The sequence below is a fragment of the Kogia breviceps genome, chromosome 18, assembly GCF_026419965.1.
Source record: "Kogia breviceps isolate mKogBre1 chromosome 18, mKogBre1 haplotype 1, whole genome shotgun sequence".
NCBI classification, from domain to species: domain Eukaryota; kingdom Metazoa; phylum Chordata; class Mammalia; order Artiodactyla; family Physeteridae; genus Kogia; species Kogia breviceps.
Window position 1 is genome coordinate 40,706,364 of NC_081327.1, and position 19,414 is coordinate 40,725,777.

A 19,414-nucleotide genomic window follows, 5' to 3' on the forward strand; every position below is an offset into this window, starting at 1 on the left:
AGAAGACAGTACAATACTTCAATTTTTCTTCTACAATAGCAGTAGGAAAAAAAAAATAGTGGTCAGGAGGAGTCTCTGGAGTCTAAGATATCCAGGTTGGAACATAAACTTTGCTCCTTTTGATCTGTATAACCATGGACAAACCCCTTTCCTCTCAAAGCTTCATTTCCTCATCTTGAAAGTGGGAGTATCACCACCACCCACATCATAAGGACTGTGAGGATTAAATACATTCTTACATGTGAAGAGCCTGACTCAGAAATGTTTCCTCTTGTTATTAGCTTGTAAATCTTTAAATAGGGATTGCTGATGGGTTCATTGAAAGTGATGCAGTAGATCGTCTACAGCTATGTTTTCTCCTGTTCCATTCTGTGACGAGCTTTGGGGAAATCCTCACAGAGGCTGTGGTCCTCAGAGCTTGCTTCTACTCCATGCCCTAAAGTTCTCCCTTTCCACTAGGCGGGGCTGGGGCCAGTGCTCCAGAACCTTGGACAGCTCCACACCCTAGGGTCGGCGGGGTGGCCTGAGGGAGCAGGAAGCACTTGGGGGATTTTCCCAGAAGGGCTGCATTCGCGTGGGGATTTAGGAATTGCAAAAGCCACAGTCTCATTCCCAGCATGTGCACCACTTGAATGCATGCTGAGATTCTTCAACACAACCAGCCCTCCTGGAAAATTCTGAGGAGCCTCTCCTCAGAAACTCCATCCATAGGAGTTACCGAATCTTCAGGGCCTTTCCTTCTCTCCTATGAACTCCAAGGATTTTTTCTTTTTTGAGCCCAAGAAGAACAGAAATACTACCCACAGCTTCCTGTATTTGCTGATATTTAATCTGTTCGGCTTCAGTACAAGGATTAAACATTCTTGATTAACCTCAAGTGAAAGTAATAATGTATGAGTATGAAGAAAGGCTTTAGAAGACAGAGATTCATGTATGAATTTAAAAAAACAATGTTATTGCCTGTATGTGATGTTAAGTGACATTCTCTAATTAGAATAAGCAGGTAGTTCAATTTATGAGATAATTTCGCTTTTTGCTCTCCAATGCAGAACACAACACACATATGCAGTCACCTTCCAAACGGGCAAGGAGAAGATTAAGTCCTATTTTTACTTTATGATACTGAGTCATGTAGTTCAATGAAAATCACATGGATGCCAAAGTAAGAACAATACCAGGTATTTAAATATCTCTTTTTCCTTTAAGGAGCTCTGAAGAGTTTGTGGCTGCATGAAATCACTTTAGAGCAACACCAGGAGAGGAGACACATGTCATCAGGTGGGCATTTAAGACTGAGCACATCTCATCCATCTCCCCTGCTCCCATCATTAGGCCTGGAGGAGCCAGTGTTTCCCAGTTCTTTGCATTTAGATGTAGACTCCTGATATCTGCATTTTCTGGGCTGTATTGTTGATGATAAAAAGAAAGCATATGTTTGAAAAATATGTTTTTGACTAATAATGAGGAAGAGGGGAGGATAAAAGTAGAATAGGAAGAAAAAGGAGAAAGGAATTGAAGAAGCAGAGGAAAAGACAGGAAATATGCTTAAATCTCCCTGAGCTTGATGAATGTTTTTCATGCATTTTTCTCTTAAACAAATTTGATGCCCACCGCCAACTGGATGAAAACTTGAACAAACATCTTTAGGCCCTCTTTAAATATTTCCATATAGGCGAGGACAGTGGCAGTTCCATTGCTTGAAGCAATGCAGACAAGAACATCGACTCAGGACTCCAAAAGCAGACAAGTAGCCCCCAAATGGTTTTTTGTTTGTTTGTTTGTTTGTTTGTGGTACGCGGGCCTCTCACTGTTGTGGCCTCTCCGGTTGCGGAGCACAGGCTCCGGACGCGCAGGCTCAGCGGCCATGGCTCACGGGCCCAGCCTCTCCGTGGCATGTGGGATCTTCTCGGACCGGGGCACGAACCCGTGTCCCCTGCATCAGCAGGGGGATTCTCAATCACTGTGCCACCAGGGAAGCCCCCGCAAATGGTTTTTACCTAACAATGCCCACACCCACCTTGAGCTTTCACACCGTGGGGGAGTGTTAGTTGCCAAATTTCAACTTGGTTTTACTTCTGCCCAGCAGAGGCCGCTGTGGGTACTTGTGGAGACTGGACTGGGCAGGGCTGGGCTGGATGGTGGCTCTGGTAACTGTTCTTCCTGTGGTTCCGTTGGCCACTGTCTAGCCCCTCATCATACAGGAAAGGAGTCCCTGGTGACACCACCTTTGCTGTCAAAGTGCTATGAAACAGGTCACTTGGTGGGAGTGGGCAGGTCTGGGAAGGCTGTCCTCATCCTCCAGGGATATCTACCTATAGTGATATATCTGTGTCACGTTCGTGCCCTCTCCGTGAGTGTACCTGGTATTACTGAGAGGCCACCCGTCACTGACCAGCAACTCCAGCCCCATGGTCCTTCCAGATAGAGGCCAAAGTGACAAAAGTTGTCTTGCCACACAATCTTGCACCCACCTCATAAAGGACTCTGCTGTTGAGCTCCCCAAGCCCCACTTGTCAGCCCATGATGGTGGGGGCAGAATTCTGGTCCTTAGGGCAGCCCGTTCCAGCAGGGTAACGTTTCTGAGGGATGGGAAGGGCAGAGCCCTGGTGAGGATATTAGGGTCAGACCCAAATCCCCAGAAGGGCTGAAGAGAGCTCCACACACTTGTAAGATCCCATTTTCTGCGCCACACCGCACGCACATGATCTGAAGCTACCTCCACCCTGAGGGCATCCACTGGGACCCTAGGTCATTACTGCAGCTTGAGGGTTGAAGGGGTGACTACCCTGCCCCCACCCCATCCAAGGCCAGCAGTCATTGATTCTTTTCACACACATCCGGCCAGATGCACAAGGGACACACACATGAACACTGGAGCACACATTGACACCTCACCCGGGCATACACATTCACACTCACACTCTGACCCGCACCCTCACGCATGTAAACACACTGTGACACATACAAACACACTCGAATCCTGGAACCAAATTTGGCCTAACACGGCTGATGGAGCAGGGTTGGGGGGTCCAGTCAGGATGCCCCTACAGCCCCTGGCCCACTCTTGCCTCCTGAACCCTGGGCCCCTCCTCGAGAGGCGGAGCCCCTTGTCCACGTTCTCGTGGTCACAGGTCTTGGAACGCCGCACAGAAGGGACCCTGGCTACCATCGCACACATGGCATCCTGGGTGCTGGACCGGCGAGGGTGGTGGTGTGCAGGGAAGCAGGGTGTGGGGCATAGTGCCCTGCCCGGCGCAGCCGCCTCCTCCCTTGGGATTTTCCATCCCGGCTCGCGCGGGACCGCGAGGAGCGAGCGCGCTTTGTCTCTCGCCTGGTTTCTGGCACGTTTCCGCAGAAGCTCCCCGCGCCGCGCCCGAAGTCTCCCCCACCCCCCACTCCCCCGGCCGCGCCCCCCGCCCAGCCAGTGGCGCAGGCCCGCCAGTGCGGCGACCGCGGCTTTGTCCTCTCGCGGATGCCGGGGCCGAGCGCGAAAGCACTGCGCCCGGAGCGGCCGCCGCATAGCCGGCACACAGGTCTCGGCAGCGGGGTCTGAGGTGCACCCCGCGACGAGCAGAACAGCCCGAGGGTCTATGGGCGCGGGGGGCGTCTGCTTGTAGCTCCAGGGCTCTTGAGAGGGGGACTAGCCCTGTCCCGCTCAGCATGTGCCCATCCAGGTCTGGCTCCCCTCTGCGGTTCAGCAGCCAGGGTCTCCGGGGTGGGGCGGGGAGGGTCGTCTCGACTTAGGGTCCCTAGCCTGGATCCAGTTAGAGAGGACCAAGTCGATAAGGCCCGGGAGCGGAGAGGTCGGGAGGGGTTATTCAATCCCTTTTACTTTTCCCCACTGCAAACCCCACACCCAGACCACTCCGACCTTAGGCACGGGGTCCAGATCGCAAAGGACCCGGAGAATCCGTCAGGGCTTTCCTGTACCGGCGACTCCTAACAGTGTGGGGAGAGGTCTCCCGGCCTTTGCCCCTCACATCCCATTCCCCCCCTACCCCCCCCCATAGCCTAGGCGGGTCCAGCTGGGAGGGGGAAGAGTCATCTGGCTCCATCTTCATCCCGTCCCCCCTTTTCACAAAACCCTAGGCTTCGGGAGAGGAGTGGGTACGAGGAAGGGTCTTCCTGGCATCCCCAAACAGCCCTTCCTCAGGAGGGTCTGAGCGGAGGAGGAGGAATACCGCGGTTTCATCCATCACATCCATACCCTCTTTGTAAGCTCAAGCAGCCGAGGTGTGGGGAAGGGTCCTCCTACCTCCGATTCTCTCATCCAGGAACACTCCCTGCCAACCTCAATAATCCAAGCAGCCTCGACTTCAGGCACAGGCGGAGGGAGTCTCCAAGCTCTCAACGCCCTCTCGAGAGATGGTGGGGAAGGTCCCCAGCCCTCGCCCCTCACGCTTAAGAGCCTCCTCCACCATAAGACAAAAACTAACCAAAGCTGCTCCTCCGAGCTCAGGCGCGGGGCCACAGGGAGGCCCACGAGGGGTCAGTCAGCAGCTCCCCGGGACAGATGGTCTTGAGGGCGGTGAGGACAGGTCCCATCAACTCCCCAGGCCCTCTCACGCCTCAATTCATTCCTTCCTCAATAAAACAAAAGCGAATCCAACAGCACCGACCTCAGAGATGCGGAAGGGCGGTCGGCGCCCGGCAGCGCATCCAGCTCCTCCGGGATCCTCACGGCTTCGGCTTCCAGGCGGAGGGCTCTCGAAGCGGGGCGGCGGCGGCGGCGGCGGCGTCAGCGGCAGAGAAGGCTGAGACCGCTGCTCTTCGCTCCGGAGCCTCCCTCGGACTCAGCACCTGGAGCGGCGAACAGCTCCGCGCTTCATTCCTCTGACCCCGCCTCCTCCGCGCCGCCGTAGCCAATAGAGACCGGAGCCCCGCCCAGGGGTCGTCCATTGAGGGGCGCCATCTCCCCTCCCTTCGGCCCCGCCCGCGGGTTCTTCTGTCTCTCTTGCTAGACCAAATCCCCGAGAGCCCGCCTGTGTTTTCGTACAGCCTTCTGGAACTTGTAGTCCTTTGAGGACGCTGGGCTCATGTCTCGGGCAGATAATGAGGTGGACTGCATTTCCCAGGGTGCATTGACAAAACCGAGGCGCTGAGGAGGGCGGGAGGACTGTTTCTATAGCAAAGGAGGCTGGCTGGGGACGGCTGACGGAGTAACGGGGCAGGCCGCCGGACCCTCGAAGGATTGTGCCTGACTTCGGGCAGCCTCCTTTGGGAGGCCGTTTCCATTCTCTTTTCACCTCGGTCCCCACCCCGGGACTCTGGGCCTCAGTTTTCTTATCTGGAAAGAAGGGCGTGGAGTCGTCTCCCCGCCCACACGCCGCGGTGTTAGGGCAAACCGAGGGCGAGCTGCCCAGCAAAGGTGAGAGATGATGGAGACCTTCGGCTTGAGAGTGGAAAGGGCGCATTCTGAACTTTATCCCTTTGTTTTTGCCTCTGTCTTGTCATAGAGGAGCGCTTTGTTTTTGGTCATTTTTCCTTGGGCCATCAAGGCCTTCTCATCCCGGATTCTGGCCTCCTTCACGCCACCACCCGTACCGCAGCGTCTCCCACAGCGTAGCCAGAGGGCGCTTCTGCTTAAAACCCTTCACCAGTCTTCCCATTGCCTCCGGAATTAAACCCACATTCCTCAGTGTCAACCTAAAGGCCCTTCAAGATCTGAACTCCACCTTCTTGCAACACTCTGAACTTCTTTGGAAGCTGGGAAGACTTAAGCACTCGTTCTCTCCCATGTGTCCCTCCACCCTGCACTCAGCTAATGACTTACACTCTTCAAGCCCCAGCCTAGACGCTGCCTCCTCAGTGAAGCCTTCCCAGATGCCCGGCTCCATATGAGGTACCTCACCTTGTGTTTGAGCAGCACCCTCTACTTCCCCCATTCTACTTGTGTATTTGAGTATCTGTCTTCCATATTAGATTATAAGATCCACAGAGCAGGGACCGTGTCTATATTATTCACACTCACAGTCCAGTGCCTGTAGTGTCTGGTGCATAGTAGGTACTCAATAGATATTTGTTGAATTGAAAATGAATGTATTGTAATTGAATTTCACATGATCTTGATCTCCTATAGTTAGGCATTTCCCATTGCTGAAAGTGTTCAACTAGAGGGATACCACCGCCTTGAAGAAATGTTTATGTTATTCAGACAATGGATTGAAATTTTCCCTGAGTGCTTTGAGAGCCTTTCCAGTCCTGTGACGCAAGGGAGTGATAGATTCATGCCTATCATTCCTTGGAAGTCCTGTCAATTCTCCCCTAAACGTCATCAGTTCTTCATGTTCCTCTATTTCTAGCTGTTGGCCCTTCTTCTTTCCGTGCCTAAACTCCCTGCCTTCCACTCCCTTTCTGGGAAAGATCTTTTTGCTCCTGTCAGTTATGGAGTAAAGGCAGTCTGAGATCCCTGCCCTTCTTTCAGCCCTCTGCTCAGCGTCATATGGCCCTGATGGCAATATCCCACCTTGCTAGGTAGCATCTTTTCTGATTCTTTTTCCACTCAGGACCCTGGTGTTGGCCAGATGGTCCAATTAATCCCACACATGCTTCATATGTCACCACATCCAGACATTTTGGATATATCTTAGCTAAAGCATTCTTGGGAGAATGCCTTAATAAATGGAAATAGTTAACTCGAGGCCAAAGAATAAACCAGGGAGGCTATTACCCTGAACCTGATTCGAACCAAAAAGACAGAGCCTGAGAAAGTAACCCTGCCATCCTTGTGCTGATGACATCCAGGGAGGGAAGACTAGAATGGGGGAAGGAGTCAAATGGATTGCACTTAGGAAAGAACTAACAGGACTTCTAACTAACAGGCAGAGGGCCTTTGATCGTGGCTAAACCATGAGGAAAGGCCTTTGGAGCTGGGTGGACAGATAGTGGGGGGGCTCATTACTGAAGATGAGAAAACTGTAGGAGGTAGGAGGAAATGGGGTTTGTCCTGACACAGAGTGCCTAATTTTGTGGATGCAGTGAGAGCAGAGGTTGTTGGAAAAGTGGGAAGGGGAGGGCTACACCACAGGGTGGACACCAGCACAGCATCGGCAGAGTATCAGCAGAGGGCTACCAAAGAAGACGGCCTGGAGCAACAGTTGAAACTCTAGAGGTCAGTTTAGCTCTTCAGGAGTAGTGCTAGTTTTCAGGAAATTGTTATAAGTAGGGTAAAAGTCAGGGTTCCACGATTCTCCCAGAAAGCAGAGACTAAAATAGCATCGGACCAGCCAAACAGATTCAGGAAACCTGGATTCTAATTATGACTTTGCCTCTGATTAGATGTATGACCCTGGGCTGGACCTGTTTCTTCAGTTGTAAAATGCTATTTTTGGTGGTAGGGAGCAGGTAATAAGGTGGAGGTGGGGGAATTCAAGCCCATTTACTAGCGGTGTGACCTTGTACACACTACCTTCTCAGATCTACAGTTTGCTTATTTGACAGTGTTGTCATGGAGGAATGAGATGCCTTATGTAAAGCACTTCATAAATATTAAGCACTTAATGAACGTTTGTCTGTTTCCGCATTCTTCATCTTGGATTATCAGTAGTTGGTTTGATTGTGAACAAATAGGCAGGAGGTAATGTCCTGGGCAATCTGGGTTCAAATCCCCATTCTCTCTCTTATTAGTTGTATGATTTTGGTCAGGCATTTGCTCAATATATTTGTTTTGTCTTTTTTAAGGAGTGGTTTTAGAGTGGAGAATTGTGAGAGAAAGGAATTCTAGATGCTTATAAACTAGAGTTGCACATTCCAGGGGAACACTGAGCTAGCCTGCTACCTTGTCAGAAAGGCAAAAGGTCTCAGTGAAGTTCCATAGGTCTTCTAATTCATTAACGAGGGGATTAACCAGAATGCTGAATCTCAGACATGGGGCTGGAGTGATTAATCAGGGCTGGCTCCTCTCAGTATATCAGGCTGAGAAATATAACTTTATTCTAATGATAATGAAGGTTTTTACGAAGATGTGTGTTTTGAAAAGGTCTAGGGCCTGTGTGGAAAATGACTGGGAGAAGATGAGGCTTAGATGTAGGTTGCAAGCTGCTGCAGTGATCAAGCACGGCATCAGCGAAGATGGAAAAAAAGGGGTAGATCTGAGATGTATTAAGGAGGTAAATATTCAGGGAATTCCCTGGCAGTCCAGTGGTTAGGATTCGATGCTTTCACTGCCATGGGCCTGGGTTCAATCCCTGGTCGGAGAACTAAGATCCCACAAGACATGCAGTGTGGCCACAAAAAAAAAGAAGTATCAAGAGGACTTTGTGAGTGATGAGCTGAGGGTGTGGCAGAAAGTGGTGTGTCAAGGGTGATGCTCAGGTGTCAGCCTTGGGTAACTAGGCGAATGCATGGTGGTGCTTTCCTCTGAGGTACGGAATAGTAAAGGAATAGGTTTAGGCAGGAAGAGGAGGAGGTGAGTTTGAGGTGAGTGGAACATCAGGTGAGATGTCCGTTAGGCGATTTGGAGCTTATCTTGGGAGAATGCCTTAATATATGGGAGTAATTAATTCATGGCCAAAGAAGAAGCAATCAGGGAGACTATTACCCTGAACCTAATTCAAATCAAAAAGATGGAGCCTGAGAGCCTGTCATCCTTGAGAGATCTGATCTGGAGAAAGAACCTTAAGTTATCAAGTTCTTAACATATACATCATAACTGAAGCCATGGAAGTGAATGAAATCCTTCAGTAAGGAGGGTGAAAGAGAAGACCAAAATCCCTTGGGAAATGCCAACATTTAAGGGGCAAATAGAGGAAGAGGAGCCCAGAAGTAAAGGTGAGAACAGAGAGATAGGAAGAAAACGAAAGAATGGTGTGCCACAGAAGCCAAATGGAGGAAGTGAAGTGACGTGCTGTAGAACAGTCTAGTAAGCCAAAGTCTGAACAATTGAACCCCAGATTTAGCAACACAGAGGTCACTGGCAATCTTGGAGAGAGTAGTTTCAAAGGAGCAGCAGGGGCAGAAGTCTGAGTGTGTGGGAAGTGGATGTAGATAACTCTTGTTAGTGGTTTTGAAGGGGAGGAGAGAAAACCAGAAAGGATGTAGAGTTAGGAGACAGTTTTAAGTTGGGAGAGATTCGGACATTTCAAAATGCTCATGGGGAAAAGCCCGTATATGGACGGTTGAGGATACAGGGAAGAGAAGGGTTGAAGGATGAAGTGAGGTCAGCAAGAGGATGGGAGGTGGTGGGGTTCAGAGTGAGCCTCAGGCGGGACACGGGAAAGGAAGGAGTTGGAGATGCAGGTGGGTCAGCAGTTTGGTAGGTCGGTAGTTGGGAGGTGGGCTCAGGAAATGGAGGGAATTCACACCTGATAGCCATTACTTGTGATGGGAGGCAAGGATATCTACTCAGTGTGAGGAAATGGGATGGGGTGGGAAGCTTGGAGAAAGAGGAAAATGTTCAAGATGGCTGCTATGGAAAAGAAGAGGGAAAGCTAATAGCAACCCACAGAGACTGCAGGGCAGTGGTGAGGGACTGCTGAGGCTGGAGGCCATGGGTTTGTGGGGTCACTAATCTATGAGGTATGGGCTTTCTTCAGCATCCCATCAGCCCTGAGATAGGCATGGAGAAGGCTACTGGTGAGTCTGATCCAGGGCTGGGCTTTGCTGGACAAGGGAGACAATTCTTTAAGGAAGTTGAAGATGCTGACAAGAGAGGTGGAAGAGGTAGTCCACCAAGAGGAAGGAGGGGAAGCCAGAATGGAGTGGAAAGATTGGAGGGGTGTGGTTCTCAGCCGAGTGAGAGAATAGATGTGATGGGTGGGAGAGAAGAGCAGGGAGGGCAGGCATGTTGGTCAGAGGTAGAGGAGCTATGGGCAGGAGCAGAGTGGCTGTATTGGACAGAGGAGATCAAGGGTTTGAAAGGCAAATTTGTTGGATGGGTCATTGGCAAGTCTACCAGGAGGATGACTGCTTTTTTTTTTTTTGGTGGTACGCGGGCCTCTCACTGTTGTGGCCTCTCCCGTTTCGGAGCACAGGCTCAGCCGCTCGGCAACATGTGGGATCTTCCCGGACCGGGACACGAACCCGCGTCCCCTGAATCAGCAGGCAGAGTCTCAACCACCGCGCCACCAGGGAAGCCCAGGATGACTGCTTTGAAGGAGAGAGGAAGTCTGGTAGCCCTTTGCCAAACTGTACATTGAGTGAGAAGTTAACAGGTGATGGCCAGGAGGAGGGATAGGGTGCAGAGCACTCTGACATGAATGTCACAGTAATCAAGATGTTGGGAGCTAAGAAGGAGCCCTCTTACCCAGGGCATGATGGGTAAGGAGGAAGAGAAGCAATAAGCTTTCTCATATATTTTCACAGAAGTATCATCTCAACATCATCTACACATGATCAGTTTTATATACACCTAAAAGGCAGAATGTCTAGAAATAAAATTAACCAAACCAAAAAACAATTCCAGATTTCATGATGAAGTTTTATCAACCAAGTTCAATGGTAGTGATTCCTGCATTTATATTTTGGTATAGCTTGTAGTTTTAAGTACGTGCATATCAACTAGAAAACGTGTTTAACAATTTTGCAAATTTCGTTTCTTAGCAACTATTTGTTTTCTCAGTTTAGAACATAAATTAGAGAACTTATGTTGACTTTTTTTTTTTTCAAATGTAGAGTTTAGAGCTTAATTCATGCTTTTGGAATGCCATGAATTTGAAATATAGCCATTTTCCTTTCTGCATCCTTGAAAAGGATTACAAGGATTTTATTAGTCTTTCAGATAATCTTGCTGGCACATACAGACTTGCCACAAGGGTCTCCTATCAGTAATGTTGGATAGTGAGTTGCTGCAGAAGTGTTGTGTATGAGATATTTAAGACGAGTCAAATAAGCAGCCAACTTTAGGATTTCCCAAACAGCAGCTCAGTTTATAATTAAGGGACTTGGTATAGAATATGAAATGTGCATCTAAATGTTAGTTGAGCAAAATTACCTCTGTAATTTCTAAAGAAAAAAGAACAAAATCAGTTTTGCTCTGAACAATCTCTGTCTTTTTTTTTTAAAGCAGTGTTATTTAAAAATACTTTTGTATGGGGGTAATTCCCTGGTGTTCCAGTGGTTAGGGCTCGGTGCTTTTTTTTTTTTTTTTTTTTAAAGGGAAAAATATTGTTCACTTTATTAAAAATATAATCCAGCAAAGGAAGCAGAGACAACCACGGTCACTTGTCCACCCTGGTCACACAGAGGAGGTGGCAGGGCCAGTATCAAGACCCTTACCTCCTCTGCCATCTCTACAGAACACCTTATTTTTGTCAGAAATGGAAAGTTAGAGTGTCACTCATTGGGGAGACAGGGCCATCAAGGAGAGTGGCTTCTTGTTGCCTTTGGTCAAGTAAGAACTGTGGGTCCTGTTTCCCAATTGTCTTGTTTCCACACTCACAGCCCCTTTTCATGGCCTATCCCCATTCCTACACTTAATCACACACATCTCAGTGAGAATGCTAGGGCTTTATTACAAATGGAGTTGACTGCTTAGGACCCCCTCTCCAATCTTTATTTTCTACCCTCTTCCTCTCAATACATCCCTCCAGGGCAGGTCACTAGGCCATTAGGGAATCTGGGGACAGTAAAAAGGAGCAACGCTTTCTCCAAAGTCCTCTGAAATAACTATCGAGTCCTCCTGGCTCCAGCTGAGAATCTTCTGGTGGAAGGGGTGTGAGATTTAGGTCTTATCTTCAAGGTCCTCCATGTCTACATCCTGTGGGGCTTTTGTCTTCTTTTTTGATTTGGGCTGTGGTTCACTAGTCCTGGTTGACTTGAGGGGGGCTTCCACTTCCATGGCTGCTTTCTCTCTCTGGGCAGGCTGGATCTGCTGGAGGAGTTTTCTGCACTTCTTCCCAGACAGAGTAATGTTGGCACATGCATTGGACGCCCGCTTCTTGAGGTGGTGCCTCGTGATCAGCCCTTCGTCTATCACAGCCCCGACCACCTGGTGCTTCAGTCGCTGCTCCCGGTTCAACACCCGCCGTCACTTGAATAGCTTCTTCTTCAGCTCCGTTCGCGGCTGGTTGATCTTTCCCCCCGGAGCACCCATTGCTGCCCGGTGCTTTCACTGGGTTCAATCCCTGGTCTGGGAACTAAGATCCTGCGCGGCATGGCCAAAAAAAGAAAAACCAAAAACTTTTGTATCGTTGATATGTCTTTGTAATCTTGAAACAGACCTGCTATTCCAGCCCCTTAAAGCAGGGGGTGCTCAGAAAATATTTTGTGAATCAACTCATGAATGTTATGATAATCTGTCCATTGTTTAAAATTCTTCCTTTCATCTTAAAATTTCATAAAATATTCTTATAAAAGGAGTGATTCCTTTTAAACATAAGTCAGATCATGTCACATAAAAATGCCTCCAGTGGTTTCTTTGTCCCTTTGAGCGCAAACCTTTCAGTCTTTATGACGGCTTACAGGGCCATATGCACTCTGACTCCTGTAGCTTCTCTGCCTCATCTCCTAGGCTCCTTCTGCTTCAGCTCATTGACCTCCATGTTATTACTTGATTGCATCAAGTACACTTTGAGCTCAGGGCCTTTGCACTTGCTGTTCCCTCTGCTTGAAAGATCTTCCCTAGATATCCTCACGGACATCCCATATAAAATGGCAGCCTTTCCTCTCCTGGCACTCTCTATCCCCCCTTCCTGCTTTTTTTCTCTGATAGCCCTTACTACCACCTGACATATTATAAATTATTTTACTTATCTGTTTATTGTCTGTCTCTTCCCCACTCTCACTCCTCCATTAACCCACTAGAATGAACTCTCCTTTAGGGTAGAGACTGTGTCTATTTTGTTTACTGCTCTACTCACAGCACATGGCGCAGCACCTCGTACATAACAGGTACTCAGAAAAACATGGTGAATGAATAAGAATAACATTATCATCCCTAGTACATGATCCTAGCATCTATTTTTATTTTTCCATGCAGTCCACATGTAGGACACATGTATTTAATATTTCATATTCTGGAAATCATAGATGAGGTATAATTTTGAGTTCTGCTTGTTTTTTTCAATATGTAATAAGCATTTTCCCTTGCTAAGATTGAATTCTTTTCTCAATTGTTCATTCTCTCATTCATTCAACAAATAGCTAATGAGGCTTTTCTATGTTCCAGACAGTGCTGGGACTACAGTAGTAAATAGGATGCAGGACTTGCCCTCGAGGAACAGAGATTCTTTATAAACACCATCTGTAATGATTGCCTAATATTCCATCAAACACCATACTATACTTAACTGCTCTCCTACTTAAGACTTTTTGTTTATTATTAATAACGATATAATGAATATCTCCAAATATATACCAATTACCCTTTACAAATTATTCTTTAAGGTAGATTGCCAAATGACACAGCTATTGGGGTAAAGGATTAAATATGCTTTTGGTTTCATTAAGATTTTTTTTTTGATGTGGACCATTTTTAAAGTCTTTATTGAATTTGTTACAATATTGCTTCTGCTTTATGTTTTGGTTTCTTGGCCCTGGGGCATGTGGGGTCTTAGCTCCCCGACCAGGGATCGAACCTGCACCCCCTACATTGGAGGGCTAAGTCTTAACCACTGGACCACCAGGGAAGTCCCGCTGTTGGTTTTTTGATACCATCTGCCACATTGATTTCAAAAAGTGGTGGTACCCATTTTACCCAATCGCCAGTATGAGTTCCAGCTTTATCACAACCTCTCCAATACTTGACATTACTTTTCAGTTTTGGCTCCTGTAACATATAAAATGACCTTTCCTTTTATTTTTGCATATAATTGATGTCTAGTAAGAGTGCATATTTTTGGTTTTCTTCTTTTGTCATTGTTTAGTTCAGTGGGTCCCTAGGAGGCTCTTGGAGGGTGATTGTAGATGGTGCCCAATGTTTAGCACACATTGTTGGCTTATAGTATCTTAGAGTTGGAGGGGACTGTATTATCATCCAGTTCAACTAAAATTTCTGATAGATGGCTTTCCAGCCTCTGTTTGTATACCCCTGGCAATGGGGACCTCACCACCTCACAAGGAAGCCTGTCTTGTTTTTGCCCTGTTCTACAGGTATTGACCTGGCATGCAGTCCCTGTGGCTCCTGTGTGGCCCCATTTCTGCCCTCTGAAGCAGCAGTGTCCACGCACCAGATGTTACAGAACCTCTCTACCTTGGCTGCCCACCTCTGCAAATATGTGACCAGACTAGAGTGGTCAACCCCAGGTAAGTCTGGCAGGCCCAGAGGCCAAGACACTGTCCCACTCACAAGTCTGCAATGGCTGTGTCAGCAACCTCTTTAGCTGGGTTCAAATGAAGCTCAAGGTCAGCTGAGATTCTAAGACTTCTTTACATGACCTGAAGCCAAAACTAGTTCCTCTTATCCCACACTTCTGCAGTTGATCTTTTTAAACCTGAAAACAAGACTTTGCTTTTCTCCCTGTTTTATTTCAATGTGTTGGTAGAGAAGCTGCCCTGGTCGACTCCTGCTGTCTAAAATGGGGATAATAAGAGTCACTCTGACAACTTCATGTGTTGGTGTGATGATTGAATGAGTTGCAGAGTTGGACATTTTTCACTCATTTTGGTTGCCTGGCAGCTGAGCCTCCTTCCTGTGCTTGAGGAATTCCATGCGTCATGAGGTGGAGCCATTTTCCTTTGCAGCTAAGGCCTGGGCATCGGCCTCAGGCTCAGGCTTCTCCAGTCAGACAAGCCCCCCATCCCCATGCCACCCCTCACCAGTTTTGAATTGGAAGCCAGTGACAGCAAAGGAGCAGAGTCTGCTTTACAACCCTTTTAGTGACTTGATGGGTGCAATCTCAGTTTCCAGTGACAGCAGTTTTACGGGCACCATCGAGCATAAGGGTGTCTGTGGTGTAGGTAGCAGGGACAGTATGCTAGACTCTGTAGTCATGATGATGTCTTCTTAGACCATTGCTGAGTTAGGGTTTGGGGTCTTGTTCCTGACTGTGTGCTTCCAAGTCTGAGTCTCAACTCTCCTGGAGATTTTGTGAGCTACATACAGGATATGAAAACTGAATTGAAAAATGCTAAGCACCACACATATACAAGATATTATTGTTTGGGATTTTGATACTTAAGTAGTGGGCATGAGGGGAATGGGGGGAGGTTCGCCTGAGCTCTTTACCTGCTGAGAATTCAGACAGGTTTAGACATGCCTGGAAAGCTGGCTGGTGGGAGGGTGTGATGGCAGGAACTTGTGGGCTAGACACTGGCTCAACAATTAAAGGCTGACCACTGACCCCAAGGCCGTTGGAATGGAGATGGCAGTTGCCAGAGGGCTGCTGGGCACACACAAGTGGACTGGCTACTTGCCCTCTCCTACCCTTGGGCCATTACCAAAAGCCAGGGCCAGGAGGTGGGGCTAGGCTATAAAGCAGGTCACCTGTGGCTCTGCAGTTGCCCCTGGGGTATCCTCACTGGGGTGCAAGAGGAAACCTGTCTGAATATGCCCCCCACCTGGACCCACAGGAGGGTTTATGAGTAGGTTGGGATTCCATCTTGGGCTGCCTTCAGGCTGCCCTTCGTCCCACTGAGCTGTGGCTTGGAGCTCTCCAGCCCTGCCTGGCTGTGCCTCTAGAGTCCTGCCTCACAGGTTGCCATCTAAGTCCATCAGCCCTGGATGACCCAGAGTGGGACTGAGGCTGGCACTGCTGCCATGGTCATTAATGGGCCCTTGGGAGCTTTGTGATGTTGAGTACAGCCTCTCTGGGGACTTGCTATTTTGAACCCCAGATCACTCCCAAATCAGCCTGGCTCAATGTGTGTATGGGGGGGTGGTGCTTCTGCCTTAGGGCATTCCCTGAACGCTGAACACTGTTACTGGCCTGATCCCTGCCTTTGCCCAGTACCCTGGTGCACCTCCAGGGAGGACTGAGATCTTGATGTGTCCAAATCAGCCAGAGGTCATGTATTGGGCCTGGACCATGGTCCTGCCTTTCAGTGTCTAAGGTAGTATGCTGGCACTTTACATGCTTCCTCTTATTAAATCTTCACCACAATTCCATGAACTAAGTACCATTATAATTCCCATTTTACAGACAAGGAAACTGAGACCCATAGAGGTTACAGGACTAGCTCAAGGTCACACAGTCAGTAAGTGGCAGAGCTGAGCTTGTCATTCACCAGCAGACCCTGAGAATTGCCTTTCCTTCAGCCCATTCCACTGTGGGGCAGCTCTGTCTGTTGAAGTGTTTTCTCTTATATGGAGCTAAAATTTTCTCCCTAAGTCAGTCTTATTCCTGGTTCTGCTTATCCCAGTGGCCCACTGTGGCAGCTCCTGGTCTCCCAGTGTTCCAGCTCAGTTCTCTACTCCATTCATGGTTGGGGTACTTCATCTTCTTCCTCTGGGAATATCTGAACTATTTTGTATCAGCTAAGTCCTTAGGACAATCACTGCAGGAAGATCATGGCTGGGTAGCGCTCTAATTCTCTAGTTACCTTGACTCTAAAGATACTAGGGGGCTTCCCTGGTGGCGCAGTGGTTGAGAGTCCGCCTGCCGATGCAGGGGATACGGGTTCGTGCCCCGGTACGGGAGGATCCCACGTGCCGCGGAGCGGCTGGGCCCGTGAGCCATGGCCGCTGAGCCTGCGCGTCCGGAGCCTGTGCCCCGCAGCGGGAGAGGCCACAACAGTGAGAGGCCCGCGTACCACAAAAAAAAAAAAATAAAAAAAAAAAAAAATAAAGATACTAGGATCCAGTCTGTCCCACTCCTGAATGGGTTGTGTCAAGAAATAGTCCACCTAGCCACTGGCTGTAGAAGGGACTTGGGAGAAAGTTCTCCTTCACTGAGAAAAATGGCAGAAAAACAGTCAAAACAGCAGAAACAGTATTAATACTAAGCTAAGGTTTTTGTTGCTTCTGTCTCCCTGACTGGAATACAGGCTTCCTGAGGGTAGGGATTTTTGCTAGTTTTGTTTACTGCTGTATCCCCAGTGCCTAGAATGGTGCCTGGAACACAGTGAATATACAAATATTTGTTGAACGAATGACTAATACAGTTTCACATCCAGTGTCACCTCCTTAGGTTACTAAGTTGTTTTGGAGAATAATGTGATCTCCCCAGCCCATGGCTTTGTATTACCTCACCAGTAGTTTTTCTGATTTTGTTGTGATTTTGATTCATAACCATATGTAAAGTACATTTGATAAATAATCCTGCCTCAAAAACAATTTCCTTTGATCTGGTAAACCTAAGTATAAACTGGAATTTGGTTCAGCTTGGTGAAGAGCAAGGAGGAGTTACTGGATTTCTAGTCTCCTATCCTATGGAAAAACATTCTGTGACTTTCTGCTTTGAATTTTGAGCTTGAATTCAGAATGTAAATCTACCAGGAAACAACTAAGTGAGAGGAATGTTAGTCTCTACATTTTCTTCTCATTCTCTGTACACAAAAAATACACCTCATTGTTGAAAATGAGAAAATACAGGTAAGCAAAGTGATGAAATTAGAAACCACTTATATTCTCACTATTCAGAGATGGTTATGGCTATTATTTTTCTGTTTATATCGAATATGAAATTAGCTGACATCTGACATGGTGATTGGTTCAGTGAAGGAGCTACATTTTTATGATGAGAAGGTGAAAGAGGGAGGTCTGGTTTCCAGCCCAGGTCGACCTGTGCTAAGAGGAGCCCACAGATCTGAGTCCAGCAAGGCACAGGGAGCAAAGGTAAATGGATGGAGTCACCTCCAGTTTACATCCCAGAATCTGACCTTGGAGGGTGACCCTAGAAGTGCAGGAGGCTAGACTGGGAAGCAAGTGAGGAAAACAACTTTGACCTGGCTGAACGTCCCGGATTTGACATACAGCAAATTTCATGATATTTTCCTAGAAATGGGAGTATCTTTTCCAAAGATACTGAAGAACTGAAGTTGAGATAATCTTGGAAGAGTTGGCCCAAGGATGACTCTCAGAAAGACAGGCTGTGTAAGCAAGGCTCTGGGAACTGTGAACACAGTGAGGGCTCATGGTGTAGTTGGCTGGTTTTCTCTGGACCAGTTCTTTTCCACCCTGATTTTCTAGGGAGGGACCACAGCACTTCTGGTTCATGACTCACTGCAGGAAAATGTGAAGATCTGTGTGACTTGGACCTGAGGTCAAGTTCTTGGTCAACTTAGCACCTTCAAGCTGCCCTATATGGGATTCCTAGGAAGCCTGGGGCATGGGCCAAATAACTCACATTTTTCTTTAAAGTTAATGCAAATTTTGCATTCTTCTCCCTGATATTTGTCTTAATATTAAAATAATATTTTTAAAAAATCTTTAAGTGAAGTTGATATTCTAGGGTGCTAGGCACACAGGCACTTTGTGTAAATGTTTCTTGAATGAATGACTGTTGCTCACTCCCGTCTCTGGGATGCTCTTGGCTGTGGCAAGTCTGGAAAAGCCTAATGGGACCACTGGGCTGGGAGGTAAAGGATTTAATACTCACTGGGCACCACCTATATGCCAGGTGAATTGCCAGGTTTTTTTCCTACACAGCCTTAGTTTAGTCCTCATAATCCTACCAGGGTCCCTATTTTATAGGCAAGTAGTTGGAGAATCAGAGAAATTAGGTAACTTTCTCAAGACCTGGAATGGGGCAGGACCAAGATGAAAATCATGGTCTGTCTGGGCCTCTGTTCCCTCCATATACCACAGGGCCCACTGAGGCCAGTTCACCTGTCAATTTCTTGGAGACTGCATGGGGAATGTGGCCCACTGCTGTGTCCTGGGGGCATGAAAGAAACTCCACAAGTCTATCTTCCTGTACTGAAGGCTGAAAGAACGGGGATCACAGAACTTGACTGTGGCTGGGGAAGTCAGCACCTCTGGGGGTCTGGAGCACATCCTTTCATTCCTAAGCTGGCCAAGTTGGGGCACCCTGGGATGCTCCATGAGGAAAAGGGCACACTTGCTATGTTATTTCAGGATAACAATCATTCAGGATGGTTGTTGGCATTTTGTAGTTCATTAAATCTTTTGAACTTTGTTCCTAGTCTGTTATGGCTCAAGTTCAAGTTTCACTGTCTCCACTCAGCTATGAGTTGAGTGTCCCCGGCTGAGGGACCCACCATGGCTTTGTGGAACTCTCCAAAAGCACAAATTATAAGGTTATTTTAATTCCAGATTATTCACAGATGTCCGGGGGTGGTTGTTAACATGATTTTTCAGTGAGGGCATTGCAGTCCCTGAAGCAGACGTGGCCATTTCACCTTCCAAGAAGAGCCCACAATTTCTTTCTCCTCCTCTTTAAGTTAGCGTCATGGCACCCTCAACTCTTACTTCCAAAACTCCTTCCCTAGGACACAAGGCAGGCAGGTGGGTGGGTGTGTGTGTTGAGGGGTGGGTGGATTGGGGACTTGAGCCTAGAGAGCTGGATTCCTTAAGGCAATTATAAGTGTTTGCAAAAGGTAAATATGGTATAAACCCACAATATACAGGCTTAGAGAA

At 47.9% G+C, this 19,414-nt stretch overlaps 3 protein-coding genes across 3 annotated transcripts in view; 1 reads left to right on the forward strand and 2 right to left on the reverse strand.

Annotated features, from left to right (window-relative positions):
* The window catches only part of SMPD3 (sphingomyelin phosphodiesterase 3), an 83,029-nt gene extending 78,203 nt beyond the window's left edge, over positions 1-4,826 (reverse strand). Inside the window, exon 1 of the mRNA XM_059044850.2 lies at positions 4,620-4,826. The gene's annotated coding sequence lies outside the window, so the exon portion shown is untranslated. The remainder of the gene's footprint in view (positions 1-4,619) is intronic.
* Positions 4,827-5,126: 300 nt separating this feature from the next.
* The window catches only part of ZFP90 (ZFP90 zinc finger protein), a 221,291-nt gene continuing 207,003 nt past the window's right edge, over positions 5,127-19,414 (forward strand). Inside the window, exons 1-2 of the mRNA XM_067019803.1 lie at positions 5,127-5,368; positions 14,029-14,181. The gene's annotated coding sequence lies outside the window, so the exon portion shown is untranslated. The remainder of the gene's footprint in view (positions 5,369-14,028; positions 14,182-19,414) is intronic.
* C18H11orf98 (chromosome 18 C11orf98 homolog) lies at positions 11,613-12,031 on the reverse strand. Its single transcript, XM_067018665.1, is given in 1 exon segment — positions 11,613-12,031. A coding segment is annotated over 1 exon segment (372 nt). The 3' UTR covers positions 11,613-11,659.